Source organism: Equus asinus, chromosome 10 (genome assembly GCF_041296235.1).
Source record: "Equus asinus isolate D_3611 breed Donkey chromosome 10, EquAss-T2T_v2, whole genome shotgun sequence".
Lineage (NCBI taxonomy): Eukaryota > Metazoa > Chordata > Mammalia > Perissodactyla > Equidae > Equus > Equus asinus.
In genome coordinates, this window is record NC_091799.1 from 51787283 (window position 1) to 51808988 (window position 21706).

The 21706-nt window shown below is 48.4% G+C and overlaps 1 protein-coding gene across 4 annotated transcripts in view; it reads left to right on the forward strand.

The window, feature by feature from the left end:
• The first annotated feature begins 2081 nt into the window (after positions 1 to 2081).
• The window catches only part of LOC106831785 (cytochrome P450 4F2-like), a 30432-nt gene continuing 10807 nt past the window's right edge, over positions 2082 to 21706 (forward strand). The window contains exons 1-11 of one of the 4 annotated variants that reach the window (XM_070519303.1): positions 2082 to 2174; positions 2594 to 2823; positions 5201 to 5345; positions 8491 to 8544; positions 8635 to 8762; positions 9109 to 9202; positions 10163 to 10242; positions 10602 to 10723; positions 11514 to 11784; positions 12757 to 12823; positions 13001 to 13130. In XM_070519303.1, coding sequence (XP_070375404.1) covers positions 2626 to 2823; positions 5201 to 5345; positions 8491 to 8544; positions 8635 to 8762; positions 9109 to 9202; positions 10163 to 10242; positions 10602 to 10723; positions 11514 to 11784; positions 12757 to 12823; positions 13001 to 13130 — 1289 coding nt within the window. In that variant the 5' untranslated portion in view covers positions 2082 to 2174; positions 2594 to 2625. Of the gene's footprint in view, positions 2175 to 2274; positions 2824 to 5200; positions 5346 to 8490; positions 8545 to 8634; positions 8763 to 9108; positions 9203 to 10162; positions 10243 to 10601; positions 10724 to 11513; positions 11785 to 12756; positions 12824 to 13000; positions 13131 to 21706 lie in introns of those variants that run through there. The other 3 variants (XM_070519305.1, XM_070519306.1, XM_070519304.1) reach the window with 3 other exon arrangements.

Here is a 21706-nt window from a genome sequence, read left to right on the forward strand (position 1 = left end):
GTGTCAGGGGAACTGTCTTTCCCCCACCATCCTGCTCAGTAGCTCTGCCAGGAGCCCCATCATTTGAGTTCCTCACCTGAGACCATCCTACAGGGCTCTTCTGGACAGGATCAGGGGAGGCCCAGGAGGGGAGAACTAGATCCTTTGGGTGGTGCCTCCTGGATGTGGGAGGATGATTCACGGGGTAACACAGGGCCTCAAGATGTCCCCTCTGGGGTCACCGCATTGCCTGAGATTCCACCATCACAAATGTCCCTGGATTAATGGGGCATTGTCCCCTACGAGTGGGGGTGGAGCAGCATGGCAGAGGGAAAGGCTTGGGCATGGGAGCATGACCAGCCCTCCAACTTGGGCTCGAGGCTTGCCCACTCTGTGCCTTCATTCACTCTTCAGTTAAATAGGCATCTTCCCTCATGCAGATGCATCACCTGGGTCTCTGCCTGATCCCAGGGTGCTGGCCCAGAGATTAGGGGAGCGTGATGCTTTATCTCACTGGGAGGACATCTGGCACACAGTAGGTTTAACTTATGTAGATCACCTGACACACAGGAAGAGCATTTTACATATAGTACCCTGCACACAGTAGGGATGCATTATGTAGAGTGCCCAGCACACAGTAGGCACACTTAACGTAGTATACCTGGTACTCAGTAGGCATGCTTTATGTAGAACATCTGGCATGCAGTAGACAGGATTTATGTAGAGTAATGGCCTCATAGTAGGTATACTTTTTCTAGAGTACCTGGCACCCAGTAGCCACCCTTTATATAAAGTGTTTTGGGCAGAATAGGTTTACTGTATGTGGGGTACCTGACACATACAGTAGGCATACTTTACACAGAGCACACAACACACAGTAGGCGTGCTTATGTAGAATGCCCAGTGTGTAATGGATGTGCTTTATGTAGAGCACCTGGCACTTAATAGGCATGCCCTATGGAGAGTCTTGAACACATAGTAGGCATGCTTTATCTTGAACACCTGGAATACTGTTGACAGGATTTATGTAGAGCACTTGGCACACAGTAGGCACACTTTGTGGAGAGTACCTGGCACACAGTACATGCCCCTTATATAGCATACCTGCCATACAGTAGGCATGCTTTATGTAGAGATCCTGACTGGCTATAGGGATGTTTTGTGAGATACCCAGCACATAGTAGGCACCCTTTACATACCGTCCTCTGCACAGAGTAGGTCTACTTTATGTGGAGTATTGGCACGCAGCAGCACAAGGACTAGTTACTGGACCTTTCCCTTCATTCTGTCTTTTTGGGGCTCCCGATCCTTCTCACCTTCCTGTGGAACCCTCCTCTGCCCCCCTCAGGCCCTCATCTGACATCCCGTTTCCCAGATGGAACTCTGAGCCCAGAGAGGGCCGGCACAGCCCACAGTCAGAGTGAGGACAGGCATGACTCCACCCAGGCTCTCTCAGCTCTGCCTTCCGCTGTCTGCACCCCGTGCTCTCACGACCCCTGCAGCCTCACCCCCCACTCCTCCACGTGCCCTCGCCTGACGGGGCTCCTTACCCTAGAGTCTCGTGTCGGTGATCCCCACAAGGCTGGTGTCATTGTTCCTGCTCCCAGCACTCATGTCGCAACGTAGGCCCTGGGCTGCCTGGAGGCAGGTATTGGCTTCCTGCCAGGCTGTGCTGTCCTGGGGCCAGAGGCTCCCTGTCTCTGAACTTCCTGATTCTTCACTGAGAAACAGTGGATGATGCCCACCTGGCCCCTCACGTGGACAATAGCCCAGGAGATGTGTGGGGACAAGGCTTGGCCTGGCCTTGCTCATCTGGCACCTGAACTCTCGAATGCAAACTTTCATCTTCTACACCCTGAACTGGGAAGGGCAGGGGGGGCTGTAAACTTTGGGCCCAGAGACACCTTTGCCCACCCAGCAACTTTCCCCCTCCAGCCCATGAGAAAGGTGCTGAGTACTGAGGAGCCAGCATCCATGGTGTGTGACCCTGAGCTGGTTCATAGGCCTCTCTTGACAACACTGGCTCCCCTCCCCCGACCTCCATCTGGGCCTGTGGCCAGGTAGAGAGGAAGTAAGCAGGTCCGTGGGGATTGGCTGACACAGCCTGGCCCTGCCAGCCTTCCCAGGTCAGGGTCCAGGGGCAGAGACTTCCCAGGAGGAGGGGAGAGGAGGTTGTGTGCAGCTGCAGACAGGAGGTGTGGGCTGGGGTCCAGGGAAGGAGGTGCCGGCTTGGAGTGGGGAGGGCACTGCCCACTGCAGGGGTGGCTCCAGGGAGCAAGCAGCCCTGGACTTCCTGTAACTGGAGCCTCTGGAAACCTCCCACTGATTCAGTTTGTGCCTTTCCTCCTTAGTCTCTCTTCCTCTTTATCTTCTGCTTCTCTCTCTCTGTGTCTCTATCTGTCTGTCTTTCTGTCTCTTTCTTCCTCTTCCTCTGGATTTCCATGGACTCCCTCCCCTCTCTGAGCCCTTCTCTGAGCCCTCCCTGCCCTGGCCCCACCCCTCACCATTCCTGCCTCTCCCTGTCCTGTCCCTCACACCCTTGGTCCTTGCCCTCTTTGTGAGCTGTCCGTCTCTGCGTCAAGCTCACCAACACCTGGCTTTTCCTGGGCCCCAGGAGCTCGCCCTCCACCCCGTGTGCCCTGCAGGATGCCGCAGCTGAGCCTGTCCTGGCTGGGACTCGGGCCCGTGGCAGCCTCCCTGTGGCTGCTCCTGCTGCTGGTTGGGGTCTCCTGGCTCCTGGCCCGCATCCTGGTCTGGACCTACACCTTCTATGACATTGTTCGCTGCCTACGATGCTTTCCACAGCCCCCCAAACGGAACTGGTTCTTGGGTCACCTGGGCCTGGTGAGTGTGGCAGCAGGAGGGGTCTGGGGCGTCAGGGTGGGTGGACTTCCTGAGGGGTTGGGAAAGGGGCTCGGGGTTGGGCTGTGGTCTAGGAGAGCAGAAGTGAGACGAAGGCCCATGCAGCCCCTCCTTGCTCACTCACTTGTTCCTCTGCTCTGCCATCCCAGGCCTTTGCCACATCCTTGTCCCCCACCCCAAGCCTGCTCTGGATGCATTAGTACAGCTCTGAGGGGCTCCCAGGGAGGGCTGCACAGAGCGAGACCCCTGGCATTCCCAGTCTCCACCGCTGAGCTTGAGATGGCCTTGGGGGCACTGTCCAGGGTCCACTCTGCCTGGCCCATTTTCTTGAGTCTGCTCACGCTGGGCTACAGTTTCCCCACAGGAATTAGCTATGTCCTCCCCACCCCCACCCACTGGGCACAGCTCCCCACCCCTTTTTGGGACCCCTTCCTCTCATCTGACTCTCCCCTCAAGATGTCCCATTGGGCCCCGTTGTCCAACCTGGAGGAACTAGGCCACTCACTTCCCCTTTCAGAGGCCTGTTCTTTGCCTGCCCACACCCAGGCCTTCACCTTTCACTTGGTCCTGCTCATGCTTAACTAAACATTAATTGTCCAAGTACTTATTATCTATCTCTCCACCTTGATGGCAGCTCTGGGAGCAGACATGGCAGGGCCAGCCCAGGGGTGGGTGGACAGTGGGCGCTCACAACAAGTGCTGATGACCTGGGTGGAGAACGTGCCTTCACCCCTCTCTGTCACGGCCAGAGCTGACCACCCGCTCCTCCCGTCCTCTGGACCAGCTGAGGGATGAGCACAGCTTTCCTTCCCTTCCCGGGGCGAGAGCTGCAGCTCAGGGGAGCACTTCCTGTGATTTCACTGTTCTCGTGACAAAGTTCAGAACTGGGATGTTCCAAAGCTCATTGTGAGGCATTCCTGGGATTCTGGGTCTTGGGATGTTCTCTGGGCCCTCGGGGCAGCGGGAATGCCGTGGTTCCTGCAGGTCTGCCTCCCTCTCTGAGGGCTCAGATGTGGGGGCTCGTCATGGACAGTCTTCCGTCTTCCAGCCCCTCTTGCTCTGTTGCCTTGGCTGAGTGACTCTCCCTCTCTGGATCAGTTATTACTAGTGTTTGAATCCTCCCCTCAGGTCCTTGTGGAACTTGGAGGGGGTATAAAGGTGAAAATGAGTTATGATCACCTGCGTGGACCAGCTGGGGGTATTTGTCAGCCACGGACAGCAAGATGGACTAGAGAATTCACATTATGAGGAGCCACATGTTACTCTTTCTCCTCTTGGAGGACATGGTCTCAGTATTTTCATTTGCAATTTTGAAAATGTGTATGTGTCCATAGATTCAGAAGAGATAGATAGACAGGATACATTATGAGAGATAGAAAGAAAACCAGGATGCAATGTGAGAGAGAGACAGACAGGACACACTGTGAGAGATAGAGAGACAGACAGGAAGCACGATGAGAGATAGAGAGACAGACAGGATGTAATGAGAGATAGAGTGACAGGACGCACTGTGAGAGATAGACAGACAGACAGGAGGCAAGGTCAGAGATAGAGAGATAGACAGGACGCACTGTGAGATATAGACAGACAGACAGGATGCGCTGTGAGAGATAGAGAGACAGACAGACAGGATGCACTATGAGAGACAGAGAGACACACAGGATGCAGAGTGAGAGATAGAGAGACAGACAGGATGCACTGTAAGAGAGAAATGGACAAGACGTGCTGTCACAGATAGACAGAAGGATGCAATGTGAGAGACAGAGAGACAGAGAGGATGTAGTGTGAGGAGAGAGACAGACAGGATGCACTGTGAGATAGAGAGAGACAGACAGCATGTCGCATGCCCAGAAGCTCATAACAAGAAGGTTTGCCTAGTTGCTGGCCACACTCTTGACTGACCGTTAGAGTTCATTCTCTCCCCTGGGGTCTGCCAGGGTAGAAAGATCACTAGTCTGCAAAGCTATCACCATTCCCTGGACAGGTTAGCACATTAAAGGATGTGAGAATGAGCCCCTGGGTCTAGTCCTGAGTCCACCCTGCTGCCCACAAACCTCCCCCTTGAGCACCTCCCCCTGTGGCCACCCCGGGGCTGCAACCACTCTCAGGATGAGGGAAATCTGTCTTCTGGAGCCAAGGTCGGCCTCTGTGTGCAGAGCGTGCCTTCTCCCTGTGCCCTGGTTGCTCCCTTGGGACTTGGAGAGGCCTCAGGGACACTCCTGCCCTGAGAGGAAAGGAGCAGCAGGAAGCAGGGATTCCCCCATGCATGCAGAATCTGGACACAGTGTCCACTGCAGAGGTGGCAGGGGGCACATGCCATGGCTGCTTCTGGGGAGTGACGGCCCCTCCTTGCCTGCAGTTTCCTCCGACAGAGGAGGGCTTGAGAGACGTAACTCAGCTGGTGGCCAACTACCCCCAGGGATTTGTGACCTGGATGGGCCCCGTCATGCCCCTTGTCACTCTCTGCCACCCCGACATGGTCCGGACCATCGTCAGCGCCTCAGGTACCCACGCAGAGCTTGTGGTGGTGGTGCCGTGGTGCATCCGAGGGCTTCTAGCTGCTCCCTGCAAGCTTCTGTGCAGCCCCTGCAGGAGCCTGGCCCTCTGCCCCTCTTCTCTCAGTTGTCTTTCTCTTCCCTTCCTGTTTTCACCAACCCCCATCTCACCGATCCTCCCTCCACTGCTGTTTGCCCCCTGCCCTGCTGTCCTGGGCACCCCTGGGGCCCCAAGAGGCCTCAATGCAAGTCACTGTCCTGGGGGATCCTCACTCTTAGATGACAGGTCTAGACAGAGTGATCCCCGACCTCGAGTGGTGAGGAATGGGCCAGAGGGAGATGAGTGAGGCAGCCCAGAGGAGAAGCAAGGTCTCTGCTGGGTCAGGCTGGAAGGCTTCCTGGAGCAGGAGTTTCTGGAACTGGGTCTGAAACAATGAGCAGAAATTTTCTAAAGCAGAGGGCAGAGGGGTGCAGTGGGCAAGATAGCATCTGAGGCCCCCCGCCAGGCCTGGCCTCAGCCCCGCCCACCCCCAGGCCAGAGCTTGAGGGCTTGAGGCTGGTGCAGGATCTGGGCTGCTATTTTCATGATGTCCACCTTTGATGGGTTGATTCCTTCCACTCCCTCCTGTGGCTTGTCCTCTTCAAGCTCATGGCTCTCCTGCTCCAGGCCCCAGGAATCGCCCCAAGCAGACCCCACCCCAGCCAGGCTCCCTTCTGCTGCCCCCCTGCCTTTCTGACTTCCAGATGGACCAGGCTGAACAGGGGAACAGGCAGCAGCCGACAGGGACCTTGGCTCCAACACCAAAATGCTGGGCGACTCTGGGCAGGTTCCCGGCTCTCTGGCTGCCAGGGTCTCTTTCAGCTGTGAGTGGTGGAATGTCTACCCTGTACGGTCTAAGCAAAGAAAGGGAATCGACTGACTGTTCAGGCCAGTGATCTTGTCTTCAGGTGCGGCTGGATCCAGGTCTCAGACAGTGTCATCAGGAGTCGGTCTTCGTCTGTTAGTTCTGTGTCCCTCTGTGATGGCTTCACCCTCACGCTGGTCAAGATGAGTCCCAGAAGCTCAGCTCCCATGGAAACACGAGCTCGTTCCCAACAGTTCCAGGAAGAGCTGCAGGACTTGCTTTAGTTTGCCTGCTTAGGTCACAGGACCAGTTCCTCATGCAGTCACTGTGACTCCGATTGCCTGGATAGGCAGGCATAGGGTTCTCAGAGCTATTGTTCTGGGGTTCAAGGCAGTTCGAAGGTTAAGAACTCAGGCCCTGGATTCAGACAGATGTGGGGTCAGGTCTCAGGCATGCCACTTATGACCTGGAAGGCTGTGGGCAAGTGAGTTCATATCGTTCAGAGCCTCAGTCTCCTTATCCGGAAAATGGGGATAGGAGACAAGTCAGGTGAACACGGATTTTGGGTTCAAATGGGGAAGGAACCTGCAACTAAGATATACAAGTGTGTATGGGGGGGGCGGTTTGGGGAGATAAAGCAGGAAAAAACAAACAAAAACAAATGGGGAAGGACCCTTTGTGTCCCTGTAACTGAGGGACCTCAGTTGTCATGTATGGAAGGTGCGGGGAGGGATCCCAGGAGGAGGATGAGCTGCTGGGTGGGATTCACGGGGCTCAGGTCTGGGTCTCTGCCCTGCAGGTCCTTCCCTCTGGCCACCTGGAAGAGTGGTTCAGTTCCTCTTTGCTCCTCTCCAGATTCGGACCTCAGAGGAAGGTCTCCTGTACACAGGGCTTGGCAAGGACCTATGGGAATGTGTGCTGCTGGTGGGTGGGGCCCTGGCATGTGGTCATCCACATCTTTCACCCTACCTGCATCAAGCCGGTGCTCTTTGCTCCAGGTAGACACCCTGAAGGCCACAGCTTGCCTGCTGTTGAGGTCTCTGTGCTGCCTCCAGCTGGGCAGGCGACCTGGTGCAGACAGGAGGGGCCGTGGTGGAGATGACACTGCCTCTGTCTTACCTGGATCCCCACCTGCCTGATATCTGGTCGTGTCTGCTCACACTGAGGCTGTGTCTGTGTGATGTCTGCTGTATGGCCACATCTGGTCACATCTGCGTTTCCACCTGGGTCCAGGTTACAGCTGGTATATGTTACACTTATTCTGGCTGGTGTATGTTACACTTGGTTACAGCTGGCATATGTTACACCTGGTTACCCCTTGGTATATCTTACACTTGGTTACAACTGGTGCATGTTACACTTGGTTACGGCTAGCATATATTACACTTGGTTACGGCTGGTATATGTTACACTTCGTTACAGCTGGTATATGTTACCCTTGGTTACACCTGGTATATGTTACACTTGGTTACGGCTGGTATATGTTTACTCCTTGGGTCAAATGGTGATGGTCTCAGTCACATCTGTGGCTTGGCTGTTGCCAAGGACATTCCTGGCATGTCGGAGTCTGTTTGGGTCTTGTCTGATGCCACTTGAGATTGTATGGTCCTTTTGCTGGTCATGCCTGGGCCACATTTGGGGTTTTTCTGAGCTCTAGGACCTGGGTCCTTCTGAGAAATGCCTGAGACCTTATGTGAGTCTTGTCTGAGGCCGGTCTTAGGATATTTCTGGGTCAAGTCTGGTCCACGTCTGTAACATTAATGGGACTGTGTTTAAGTCCTGTCTGTGGGACATGCTGGGGTCATGTCAGATTGTCTTCTGGTCCATGTCAGAGCATGTTGTGTGATGTCAGGGTCTGTCATGCATGTTGTTTCATGGAGGAAATGTTAGTGCATGGTGGGGCCATGTCAGATGTCCCAGGAGATCTGAGAGAGTGTTGGGCAGACACAGTGTCCTAGGTCCCTGTGAAGGTGTTTTGTAGAGTGCTGGGCTGTGCTCGGGTGTTTAGAACATGTTGGACCCTGTAGGAGCCATTCTGAGCCGTGCTGGGGCGTGTTGTGCCATGTTGGGGTGCATCTAAGCACGTAGGGGTGTGTCAGTGGGCTCTGCCCTTGCTCTAGTCTGTGCTGCAGCCTGGTGTGCTCCCCCTTTGCCTCGCCCCTCCTCCCATCTTCCTCTGCCCTTGCCCCCACTTCTGCTATGCTGCTCCTGGAGGGGGAATGCAGACCCCTGGCTGGGGCCCCACCTTGTCTGAAAAGTCCCTCCACTCCCCCTCTCCATGGCCGCTGATGGCTTATCTCTCATGTCAGCTGCCATTGCACCCAAGGACGTGGTCTTCTACAGATTCCTGAAGCCCTGGCTGGGTGAGTAACTGTGTGTGAGGGGATTGGGGACAACCTTGGGGCCCAGGGGAAGGCCCTCCCTTGCTCACTCTCTGTGGCTGCCCCTACCAGGGGATGGGCTCCTGCTGAGTGGCGGTGACAAGTGGAGCAGGCACCGCCGCATGCTGACACCCGCCTTGCACTTCAACATCCTGAAGTCCTACGTGAGGATTTTCAATGACAGTGTGAACATCATGCATGTGAGTCTCTTGAACCCAAGCTCCTACCTGGAGCCTTGGGAGCAATGGGGGCTCAGAGACATCTTGTCTGGAATTCTGGCTCTTCTGGGTAGCTTTGGGGCCATTGCTTCTCCTTTCTGAGCCTCGGTTTCCTCAGCTGTAAACTGGGGATAATGAGCCTCACTTTGCAGGGTGATCAAGACGATGTAACGGACTCCTGTCCCTGGCACATAGTAGGTGCTCATGTGCTAGTTTCTATGTTTCCCTCTCAGAAGCCTTGGAATCCTGAGACACTGTTGACGATAGTGATGAACATTGCATGTTGAATACTGAATATGGAGTAACAAACCACTTTTCAATATATAAGGTTTCATTATTGCTAACAAGTCTACGAGTCAGTGAGCTGCTTCTTCTGGACGTGGATGGGGTCACTCACGTATCTGTGATCAGCTGTGGGTCAGGTACTTTGCTGTTCTGGGCTCAGTCCTCTCACGTGTTTGGGGCCTGGTTGGCTGCAGGCTGGTCTAGGATGCTCTCAGCTGGGACAATCCTCTCGTGTGGTTCCCTCCCTCCAGAAGGCATTTCAGGCTGTTCACACGGCAGAGGCCAGGTTCTGAGAGGCTGAGAGGAGGCTGCAATGCCTCTTGAGCTCTAGGTTTAGGATGATCACTCATCATTTTTACCACATTGGCCAAAGCAAGTCCAAAGGCCAGCCCAGAATGAAGGGTGGTGAAATGGGCTCCTCCTGCTCATGGAAGTTCATAGTCATGTTGCAAAGGGTGGATGTAGGGAGGTGAAGCATTGGAGGTGGGGGTTTTGTGAAGTGCCTGGGACTTTTCCATACTTGGGAGCTGACAAGTAGACTCGTTAGTGTTTTGTGGATCCTGCCAGAAGACATGAGACTCCTGAACCAGAGACAAAGGACAGTTTATTACTCATGGCTCAGCAAGCTGAACGTGCCTATTGTTGGTTTGCATTCTTCCTCCAAGTCCCCAAATCCCATGAGGATGAAACAGGTGGGCTTCCACAGATGCCTGCTCATGCAGTCTGTTGCAATGCACAGGAGGAGCACTAGGTTTAGGGACTGTGTGAGTTTCATAGCAATTGGAAGCAAGCCTGATATGTGCCCGGGGGGAGACAATTCCTCTTCCCATCACATTCTTTGCTGCAAAAACAACTCTGAGAAATGGCCCAGGTAAAGAACATCAGGGCTTTGTGTTTTTGGCATACCCAGCAAGAATTTGCAGGGTGCTCAGGGCCCATGGAGGACTACCACTACCAACATAGGGGACAGTCTCCTAGCCAATTTATAACAATAGGATGATGAAAGCTAGCATTTATTGAGCACATTCTATATGCTAGAAGTTACACGGCAATTCCATGATGTGTGTTGTCTAATTTAATTTTCATGTCCCTGTGAGGTGGAGATTCTTTTTCCCCATTACAGATGGTGAAACTGAGGCTGAAAGAGGTTCGGGAGTTGCTCGAGTTCACACAGACGGCAAGTGAGCTAACAAGTGGAGCTGGGATTCCAACCTGGTTTGTCTGACACCAAAGCAGGTCATCTGACCTGTCACTGAGGATTTGACAAGTGGAGCCCAGAGGGGGGCCGTGAGCTGGCCAAGGGTGCACAGAGTGTAGCAGGCAGAGCCAGGACTGGAATGTAGGTCTCCTGACCCGTAGCCGTGGGGTCTTCATATCCTCACAGCAACAGCGTCCACTCCTGCTCATGCCTGGTCCTCCACAGGACAGGTGCCTGGGGCTAAGAGGCTGGGTCTGGGGACCCCGTCCTGGTGTTGGGTTGGGGCTGGGCTGAGGGGAGGCCCATCCCAGCCCCGGCTCTGCCGCTTCTCTGTCCAGGCCAAGTGGAAGCGCCTGGCCTCGGAGGGCAGTGCCCATCTGGACATGTTTGAGCACATCAGCCTCATGACCCTCGACAGTCTGCAGAAATGTGTCTTCAGTTTCGACAGCAACTGCCAGGAGTGAGTCCTTGCCCAGGGCCAGGGAATACAGCCTATAGATGCAAGGTAATAGACGGAGGGAGGACTGACCACGGCAATCAGAAGGGCCTTCCTGGAGGAGAAGGGTCTGAGCTGGACACTGAAGTGGGGAATGGGAAAGTGAAAGAGCAATATTTTCAGGTAGTTAGAAATGTTTAATACAGGACAGGAGGCTAGGACGAGCAGAATGTGTGCAACAGTAAGGAGACACCTGGGAAATGGGGTTGGAGGTATAGGTGGGGGTAGATCTTAATGATATTCAAAAGCCAGGCAAAGAGCTATGAACTTGATTGAGGTGTCCAGGGAACCATGGAAGGTGTTTGAGCAGATGAGGGTCAAGCTGAGCTTGGACGTCTGACTCTAGAGAAGACTTGTGTAGACACAGGTGGTTTTGACACTGGATGCATGGAGACTCAGGAGGAGGCTAGGTCCATTGTCAGTTGGGAGAGGACAAGGTCTGAGCTGTGTGGACAGCTTTGGAAGGAGAAGGGCAGATACTGGTAGGAGAGAAAGGAGAGAAGCGTGGTGTCTCAGCTGTGCCCTGGGCACCTGGCACATGGAGGCAGCTCACAGAGACAGGATAGGAAGCAGGGAGAGAAGAAAGTCTGGAGAGTCACGTCTCCTGGATCCTCCCCACCATCCGTCTGTGGGGCCATCTGTTCCTGGAGACTCAATTTCCCCATGGGATGTAGGGCCTGATTTCTGGTGGGAGGTGCTTCCTGGGCTTCAGGTGAGCTAAGTTGTTGCCTCCCTTCATGCCCGCATCCTGCAGGAAGCCTAGTGAATACATTTCTGCCGTCTTGGAGCTCAGTGCCCTTGTGACAAAGCGGAACCAGCAGATCACCCTGCACATGGACTCCCTGTACCACCTCATCCCTGACGGATGGCGCTTCCGTAGGGCCTGCCGCCTGGTGCATGACTTCACAGATTCTGTCATCCAGGAGCGGCGTCGCACCCTCCCTGATCAGGGTCTTGATGACCTCCTCAAGGCCAAGGCTAAGGTCAAGACTTTGGACTTCATCGACGTGCTCCTGCTGGCCAAGGTGGGCTTCTCTGGGATCTGAATTCAAGAGGTAGGATGCACCTTGATTTCAAATGTCAGATAGGAGAACTTGGACCTGACACAGACGGCAGTTGGGTAGCTATGGAAGGTGATTGAGGAAGGGAGGGATGGGTCAGGGGTATGTTTGAGAGATGACTGTGTGGAATGCAGGCTCTGGGGGACGGCAAAGTCTGAAACTGATGTTGGGCAGGGCCTGGGACTCTACTCTAACTTATTAAGTCTAACATATATATATATTAGACAACACATATATCTATGTCAGCACCCCGGATCAGAGCAGCCCACGTATTGATTACAGCACTAACAGTAGCCAGAGCAGAAATGTGGCTCTGGTTCCCCATTCCCAAGTTCCTCTGAGGGTGGCGTGATGCTTTTACCTGTATGTGCAGCCATGCTTGCATCATGAGAGCGGTGACACCACAGTATGAACCTTGGAACTTAGGACAGTTGACTCATGTGTCCTTTCTTCCTTATGGTGAGAGAGAGGGAGATTAGGAGAAGGAGAATTTTCTGGAATATAAGCAGATCTTCAGTGAGAAGGCAAATTCTGTAGGTTCTGTAGGGTTATCTCCAGGGGAGATAAGGAATCTCTGGATCTACCATCCTAGAATGTGAGCAAATGGCTCTGGAGTGATGCTCAAACTCTAACTTCCAAGGCAAGTTGCCAGTCAATCATCCTGCAACCTGGGTTGCCAATATATTTTTCTCAGAAAGTCCTCATCATGTAGAACCATGGAAATATTCATGGATCATTGATTCCTCCCACCAGGGACAAGAGAGGAGGCAAGGATGCCAAGGAGGAGGCCTGTGGGGTGGGGCCTCTGGTGATAGGGACAAAGGGAGGTCCAGGAGTGCAGGGTTGGCTTGGGGTCCTGGGTGGCTGTTGGAGCTTCAGAGATTGTCTCAGGGCCCCTAGGAACTGGTGATTTTGGGGGTCTTGCTTTCTCTCCAGGATGAAGATGGGAAGGAACTGTCAGATGAGGACATCCGAGCTGAAGCTGACACCTTTATGTTTGCGGGTGAGACTACAGAAGGGGCAGGGGTCTCTCTATCCCAGGGACTTGGCTGGTGGTCCCTGGGCAACCTCATCGTCCCCCATCCTCCCTATCCTCCCTGAGGGCCTTAATGTCAGGGCGCTGTCCACCTTCTGGTGCTGAAGCCGTCCAGAGACCCAAACCTGTCTGGCTGCCTCTCAGGACATGACACCACAGCCAGCGGCCTCGCCTGGGTCCTGTACAACCTCGCGAGGCACCCGGAGCACCAGGAGCGGTGCCGGCAGGAGGTGCGAGAGCTCCTAAGGGACCGCGAGCCTAAAGAGATTGAGTGGTGAGTGCAGGTGCACATGGTCTGTTCCTGAAACCCTCTGCTGGCTCTGCTCCCCAGCTGGGAGTGGCAAGGTCTTTTCATGGATTCTGTCATTTTTGCTTAGTGGGAATAGGAGCAGAGCCCAGAGACGGGGTCAGGTACCCAGCCGGGATCACAAGGGAAAGGTTACAGCATTCTGGGTAGAAGATCTGGGCTGTTGAGAGAACTAGTGACAATGTGTGAGGGCAGATCATGCCCCTCAGGACATGTTCAGAGAGTGAACCTCCCTTCTGCTCCCTTACTTTTCTCTCTGAAATCACATTCTTTCAAACATCTGCACTGCCTGGATGTTTGCTGGGCTCCTAACTCCTATCATATTGTTCAGTCCGGGGTTCACAGGGGACACCTGGGGATTGAAGTCACTCAACTCTTGTCCATGAACACCTCCACCTTCATCCATCCAGTCCCCATTCAGCAAACACTGCCACACTGCCTGCCCATCCCCAATTCTGTGCCATCCCCAGCTCTTCCCAGCCCTATCCTGTGTCCTGGAGACCCGGGAAGCACCCAGCCCTGGCCTGTGCCTTCCAGGAGCTCCCACCCTGGTGGGGGATCGTCCCAGGTCGGGACACTCCCAGTCCACATGGGCAGGGCCTGGGTTCAGAGCATGACAGGCAAGACTGAGGGTGGAGAGAGTTCTCAGCTGAGACCTTGAATGCTGATCAGTAGACATTTGGGTGTAGTTGTGTGCGGTTCTGTCAAGAAGATAGTGTGGGCAAAAGTGAAGGGGAGGGGAAGGGCACAGGGAGAGGGAGAGGGGGAGGGAAGGTAGCAGAGAGGGAGAGATAAAGAGAGACAAAGAGCGGGAGAGAGGAATAGAATGGAGGAGGGGGAAGGAGAGAGAGAGAAAGGAGAGGGAAGGAGGGAGCAAGAGAGGGAGAGAGAGTGAGGGATGGAGGGACAAAGGAAGGGAAGGAGAGAGGAAGGGAGGGAGAAAGAGGGAGAGAGAGTGACTCATGGTGAGATGATGAGGCTGGGAGATGGCAGGAGAGGCCGGTTGTGGAAGACTTTAGTGAAATGTTAAGTGCTCCAATTTTAAGTCAAAGGCAATGGGGAACCAAGGAAAGTGTTTGAGCAGGAGGAGGACAGGTGAGATCTGGGTAGCAGAGAGAGATTTCTAGGGCTAGGGGGGCCTACTGGAGAGGACAAGCTGTAGGATCGGGCCCAGGGAGGAGATTCGAGGCCTGAGCCAGGCCATGGGCTGGGGGATGGTGAGGAGGCGTTGGACTGGACAGGCGTTTTGGAGGAAGTGTTCACTCCAAGTCTTGCTCAGCACAGCGGTCCTGTGAGGTGGAGAAACACTTTTATTGTTTTTAATCCAAGACTTAACCAAAATTATGCACTTAGCAAAAAAGAAGAGTGCGAAAGAATTTGCAATAAAAATGAGCTTCCTTCTTAATCTGCACCCTGTGGGTAACTCTTGTCAATGAATTCCTGTGCCTCCTTTTAGAAGACATCCATCCTTATGCCCACATTTGTATGATTCCTCTCTTTCTGGGAGTTCAGGTCTGCACATTAAAAATATATCTCTGAGATCTTTACTTTTTCTTGAAGAATGAGTTTTGGAAAAGTACATTTGAATGACATAAACGATGATGAGAACAAGTTCTTATGGCACTAAACGAGACATTACAGAGAAGACTAGGGTTATCCTCGACACTGTAAGTTTGGTTAACATCCATCACCACACGCAGTTACAAACTTTCCTTTCTTGTGATGAGAACTTTCAAGATCTACTCTTTTAGCAGCCTTCAAATATATAATACAGCATTGTTAAGAAAACTCACTATGTTGTACCTTACATATTTTGGGGGTACTTTTAGCTAATTTTCATAAAGTCAAATTTGTCCAAATTTTCTTTCACAGTCATTCCCTCCATCCATGTCCTACGGTTTTGTGGGCTTCCTTTACCGGATGTTAAGTTTTCCCTTATCCTGTAGCTGTCTCTGAGCTCTCTATTCTGTTCCATAGGTCGATTTTCGTGTCCTTGCAGAGGTGCCATGCTATTGATTTTTTCCTGGGTTTTTGTGATAGGTCTTATTATCTGGTCATGTTCCTCCTCTTTTTCTTTCTTTTTTTTTTTTTATTGTGGTCTAAATAGTTTATAACATTGTGAAATTTCATTTGTACATTAATATTTGTCAAACACCATATAAATGTGCCCCTGTACCCCTTGTGCCCACCCTCCCCAGTTCCCCATTGTAACCCCTAAATTGTTCTCTTTGTCCTTAACTTTGTTTATATTCCACATATGAGTGAAATCATACAGAGTTTGTGTTTCTCTGTCTGGCTTATTTCGCTTAACATGGTGCCCTCAAGGTCCATCCATGTGGCTGCGAGTGGGATAATTATGTCTTTTTTATGACTGAGTAGTATTCCATTGTACATATATATATGCACCACATTTTCTTTATCCAATCCTCTGTCGCTGGGCACTTGGGTTGCTTCCATGTCTTGGCTATTGTGAATAATGCTGCCATGAACATAGGGATGCATAAATCTCTTTGTATTGTTGATTTTAAGTTCTTTGTATAAATACCCAGTAGTAGGGTAGCTGGGTCATATGGTATTTCTATTTTTAACTTTTTGAGAAATCTCTATACTGTTTTCCAAGGTGGCTGCACCAGTTTGCATTCTCACCAGCAGTGGATGAGGCTTCCCTTTTCCCCACAACCTCTCCAGCATTTATTTTTTGTCTTCATGGTCATACCCATTCTAATAGGCATAAGATGATATCTAAGTGTAGTTTTGACTTGCATCTGATGATTAGTGATGTTGAGCATCTTTTCATGTACCTGTTGGCCATTTGTATATCTTCTTTGGAAAAATGTCTGTTCATATCCTCTGTCTTCTTTTTGATTGTGTTGTTTATTTTTATGTAGTTCAGTTGCGTGAGTTCTTTATAAATTATGGAGATTAACCCCCTATCAGATACATGATTTGCAAATAATTTCTCCCACTTGGTGAGTTGCTTTTTCGTTTTTATCTTGGTTTCCTTTACCTTCCAGAAGCCCTTTAGTCTGGTGAAGTCCCATTTGTTTATTTTTTCTTTTGTTTCCCTTGTCTGAGCGGACATCGACTTCATAAAGATCCTTTTAAGGCTTATATCAAAGAGAGTACTGCCTATATTTTCTTCCAGATGTTTTATGGTTTCAGGTCTTACCTTCAAGTCTTTGATCCATTTTGAGTCTATTTTTGTGTATGGAGAAAGATAGTGATCTACTTTCATTCTTTTGCATGTGGATGTCCAGTTTCCCCAGGACCATTTATTGAAGAGGATTCCTTTCTCTATTGTGTGTTCTTGGCTCTTTTATCAAAGATTAGCTGCCCATAGATGTGTGGTTTTATTTCTGGGCTTTCAATTCTGTTCCACTGATCTGTGTGTCTGTTCTTGTACCAGCACCATGCTGTTTTGATTACTGTAGCTTTGTAGTATGTTTTGAAGTCAGGGATCGCAATGCCACCAGCTTTGTTCTTGTGTCTCAGGATTGCTTTGGCTATTCTGGGTCTTTTGTTGTCCCATATGAGTTTTAAGATTCTTTATTCTATTTCTGTGAAGAATGTCATTGGGATTCTGATTGGGATTGCATTGAATCTGTAGATTGCTTTAGGTAGTATGGACATTTTAACTATGTTTATTCTTCCAATCCATGTTCATGGAATATCTTTCCATTTCTTTATGTCATTCTTGATTTCTTTCAGTAATGTCTCATAGTTTTCCCTGTATATGTCTTTCAACTCCTTGGTTAAATTTATTCCTAGATATTTTATTCTTTTTGTTGCGATTGTAAATGGGGTTGTATTCTTGAGTTCTTGTTCTGTTAGTTCATTGTTAGAGTATAGAAATGCCACTGATTTTTGTACGTTGACTTTGTATCCTGCAACTTTGCTGTAGTTGTTGAATATTTCTAATAGTTTTCCGATGGATTCTGTAGGGTTTTCTATATATAAAATCATGTCATCTGCAAACAGCAAGAGTTTCACTTCTTCATTGCCTATTTGGATTCCTTTTATTTCTTTTTCTTGCCTAATTTCTCTGGCCCAAACCTCCAGTACTATGTTGAATAAAAGTGGTGAGAGTGGGCATCCTTGTCTTGTTCCTGTTCTCAAAGGGATGGCTTTCGGTTTTTCCCCTTGAGTATATCGGATGTGGGTTTGTCATATATGGCCTTTATTATGTTGAAGTATTTTCCTTCTATATCCATTTTACTGAGAGTTTTTATTATGAACGGGTGTTAGATCTTGTCAAATGCTTTCTCTGCATCTACTGAGATGATCATGTGGTTTTTGTTGCTCCTTTTGTTAATATGGGGTATCATGTTGATTTATTTGCAACTGTTGAAGCATCCTTGTGTCCCTGGTATGAATCCCACTTGATCATGGTGTATGATCTTTTCAATGTTTTGCTGTATTCAGTTTGCCAATATTTTGTTGAGAATTTTTGCATCTATGTTCATCAGCAATATTTGCACATAATTTCCCTTCTTTGTATTGTCCTTGTCTGGCTTTGGGATCAAGGTGATGTTGGCCTCGCAGAATATGTTAGGAATATTTCCATCTTTCTCAATTTTTTGGAATAGTTTGAGAAGACTAAGTAATAAATTGTCTTTGAATGTTTGGTAGAATTTTCTAGAGAAGCAATCTGATCCTGAACTTTTATTTTTGGGAGGTTTTTGATTACTGTTTCAATCTCTTTACTTGTGATTGGTCTATTCAGATTCTCTATTTGTTCAGTTTGGGGAGGTTGTAAGAGTCTAAGAATTCATCCCTTCCTTGTAGATTGTACAGTTTGTTTTTCATGATGTTCTCTTATAATCTTTTGTATTTCTGTGGTATCTGTTGTAATTTATCCTCTTTCATTTCTAATTTTATTTATTCGAGGATTCTCTCTTTTTTTCTTAGTAAATTTGGCTAGAGTTTGTCAATTTTGTTGATCCTCTCAAAGAGCAAGCTCCTTGTTTCATGGATCCTTTTTACAGTCTTTTTTGTTTCAATTTCATTTATTTCTTCTCTAATTGTCATTATTTCCCTCTTTCTGCTGAGTTTGGGCTTTGTTTGTTCTTCTTTTTCTAATTCTCTTAGGTGTAGTTTAAGACGGTTTATTTTTGCTTTTTCTTGTTTGTTAACATGGGTGCCGGAGTCCCGCCCCGGCTGAGTCCAGGTTCCTGAGGGATGGACGACGTCGACGCAATGAGGGGAAAATAAAGAGGACGTGAAACTTGGGTCAGTGTTAGCAAGTCCAAGTTTACTGTGCACAAGTGTCGTTTACATATTTTTCAGGATTAGTACAGAAATAGCTCTACAAATATTCTCAGAGAGATAAGGAAGTAAAAAATGAGTGCAAGAATATTTATTAGCATTCTATTCTATAGAGCACAAGGTTAATGGTAGTCTTCTCCGCAATTAGCTAGTGTTTGTTGTCTCTAAGCTAAAAGAGATAGGTACCTAGACATCTGTTGTAATTCATGGTAAAGTTAAATCATGGAGAGAAGGTCCAGGCCTCCAGACAGGACAGCAGTCCGTCTGGTTACATCCTGGGGGAGCCATCCCTGCCTCCCTCAATCATTTACACCATTAGTGTAGATGGTTACTGGGAACAAAAGGTGACTCCAGGGTATCTTATCCCCAGGGCTATCTGCATTCTCAGCGGGCAGTTAAACATCTTTACGTTTTCACGCCCGTTAGGGGGTGAAAAGCATTCCTTTGTCTTTTAGACTGTAGAGCTAACAGTCCCTTAAGCACACTGCCTGGAGAAAGTATCACTTTGCTAGTAAAGTAAAGGGCTGAAAAGCTAAGCTAAACTATATATCTTCAAGAATAAAAAACAGAAATAAGTATAGACATAACCTTGATAGAAAGCATGCATATAATTCACAAAATATCAGGGGTGTCGGCCGGCTGTTCTTCATCGAGGGGCATCCCTGCACCCCTCGGCCCTGCTACTCATCAATTATTTATTATTTATTGCTTTTAGGAGAAAACCTCTATAACATTTTAACAGAAAGCAGAAGGTCAAGAATAATATGTAGATACTTCTTGATCATCCAATTAACCAGCAAACTTAGAAGGATGATGCATATATATATTTAGACAAAGAATTGGAGGGAGAAGGAAATATTAACCAGATGGAGGCCATAAACCTAATTCAACATGGTATCTGGGCAGGATTCCTTTCTGCTTGTCTCAAAAGGGACTGTGTGCTCCTCCATTAACTAACTGAAAAATATCTTAAAAGTTACCTGCAGGTGGTCACATTCTCTGACTATATTTAATTCTCCCGGGAGGTAGTGCCTCCCAAGCAGCCACCCAAAGGAGTGAAAACTAGAGGTTAAGAAAGGAAAAGGAATGAAGGGCAATTAGAAGCAGCACAGGTTTCAGAACTATGTGAGGGGCCGGCCGGTTATTATTCACTAAGGGGTGACCCTGCACCCCTCAGCGTTAATCGGCTGGACCGTGTCAAACAGCCGATCAAATGATGTAGCCACGGCTCCTGGCACATGGGCCTGTATTGCTATAAATTTCCCTCTTCAGACCGCTTTTTCTGCATCCCATAATTGTTGGTATGGTATGTTTTCATTCTCATTTGTCTCCAAATATTTTTTGATTTTTCCCTTTATTTCTTTGATGACCCATTGGTTGTGCAGTAGCATGTTGTTTAGTCTCCACATTTTCATTCCTTTTCCAGCTTTTTTCTTGTAGTTGATTTCTAGTTTCATCTCATTACGGTTAGAAAAGATAATAGATATGATTTCAATCTTCTTAAATTTATTGAGGTTTGCTTTGTTTCCCAATATATGGTCTATCCTTGAGAACATTCCATGTGTGCCTCAGAAGAATGTCTATTCTGCTTTTGGATTGAGTGCTCTCTGTATATCTATCATGTTCATCTTGTCTAGATTTTCATTTAAGTCCACTATCTCCTTGTTGACTTTTTTTCTGGACGATCTATCCATTGATATAAGTGAGGTGTTGAGATTCCCTACTATTACTGTGCTGTCACTGATAACTCCTTTTAGGTTTATTAATAGGTGCTTTATGTACTTTGGTACTCCTGTGTTGGGTGCATACATGTTTATAAGTGTTATGTCTTCTTGGTGGAGAGTCTCTTTTATCATTATACACCCCTCTATGTCTGTCTTTACCAGTTTTATCTTGAAGTCTACTTTGTCTGATGTAAGTATAGCAACACCTGCTTTCTTTTGTTTGCCATTAGCTTGGAGTATTGTCTTCCATCCCTTCACTCTGAGCCTATGTTTGTCTCTAGAGTTGAGATGTTTCCTGAAGGCAGCATATTGTTGGGTTTGTTCTTTTAACCTCCTGCCACTCTGTGTCTTTTGATTGGAGAATTCAATTCATTTACCTTTAGAGTGATTATTATTTTTTTCTTATAAATATCATTAGTTTTATTGATAGTATCATAAAACAGAGTTGAAAGGGACATAAGGATTTTTATTGATAGACGTTTCTTGGGGTTGTAACCATTTATGTACTGGAAAATGGGATTATTATTCTTTACAATATTTAGCAGCGTTTATTCATTGCCCATGCTTTGAATGACCACCATGTGCCACAGCTTGCACTAAGATAAAATAAGTATGCAATATGTCATTTGACATAGGAGGTTTTTTTTTTAATGTAAGCACTTTTTAAAAGCTTACTATGCATGCAGAAATATAATATTCCTTTCCCTTTAAGAGGATCAGTGCCTTCATATAGTTATTGACTTAAACTACAAGAGTGAGAAGTGATAGGAAAATCTATATATATTTTACCTAAATAGCTCACATATCTAGATTCATGAGTTTTCCAAGAAGCAAAAGAGCTCCATTGCCTTTAAATAAATGAAAATAATAAGAGCAAGAAGCTCTTGAATAATCCTAAAAGCTATCAATCTTGATTAAAATAGATATGAGTGAACCTAATTGTGCACTGTTTATAATAATAGTTAATAGGATTACTTTGGGAACTGTTTAAAATATTTTTTAAATTTTTTATTAGGAGATCTTTCAAGCATAGAGAAAAATATCAGAGAATATAACAAATGTATGCACTCTCCATCCAGATGTAACAAGGTTTAAGATTTAGTATATGTATATGTGTATACATATGTGAAGAACTCACTACAGATGGAGTTGAGGTCCTCTTTGTGTCACACCTTCCTCCCCGAGCTGACGTAAGCAACTCCTCTAACAATTTTTTTTTATTGAGTTAATGATAGGTTACAATCTTGTGAAATTTCACTTGTACATTTTGGTTTGTCAGTCGTGTTGTAGGTGCACCACTTCACCCTTTGTGCCCACCCCCCACTCCGCCTTTCCCCTGGTAGCCACTAATCTGTTCTCTTTGTCCACATTTTTAAATTCATCATATGAGTGGAGTCATACAGAGATTATCCCTCTCTAACTGGCTTATTTCACTTAACATAATTCCCTCAAGGTCCATCCATGTTGTTGCAAATGGAATGATTTTGTTCTGTTTGACAGCTGAGTAGTATTCCATTGTATATATATACCACATCTTCTTTATCCATTCATCTC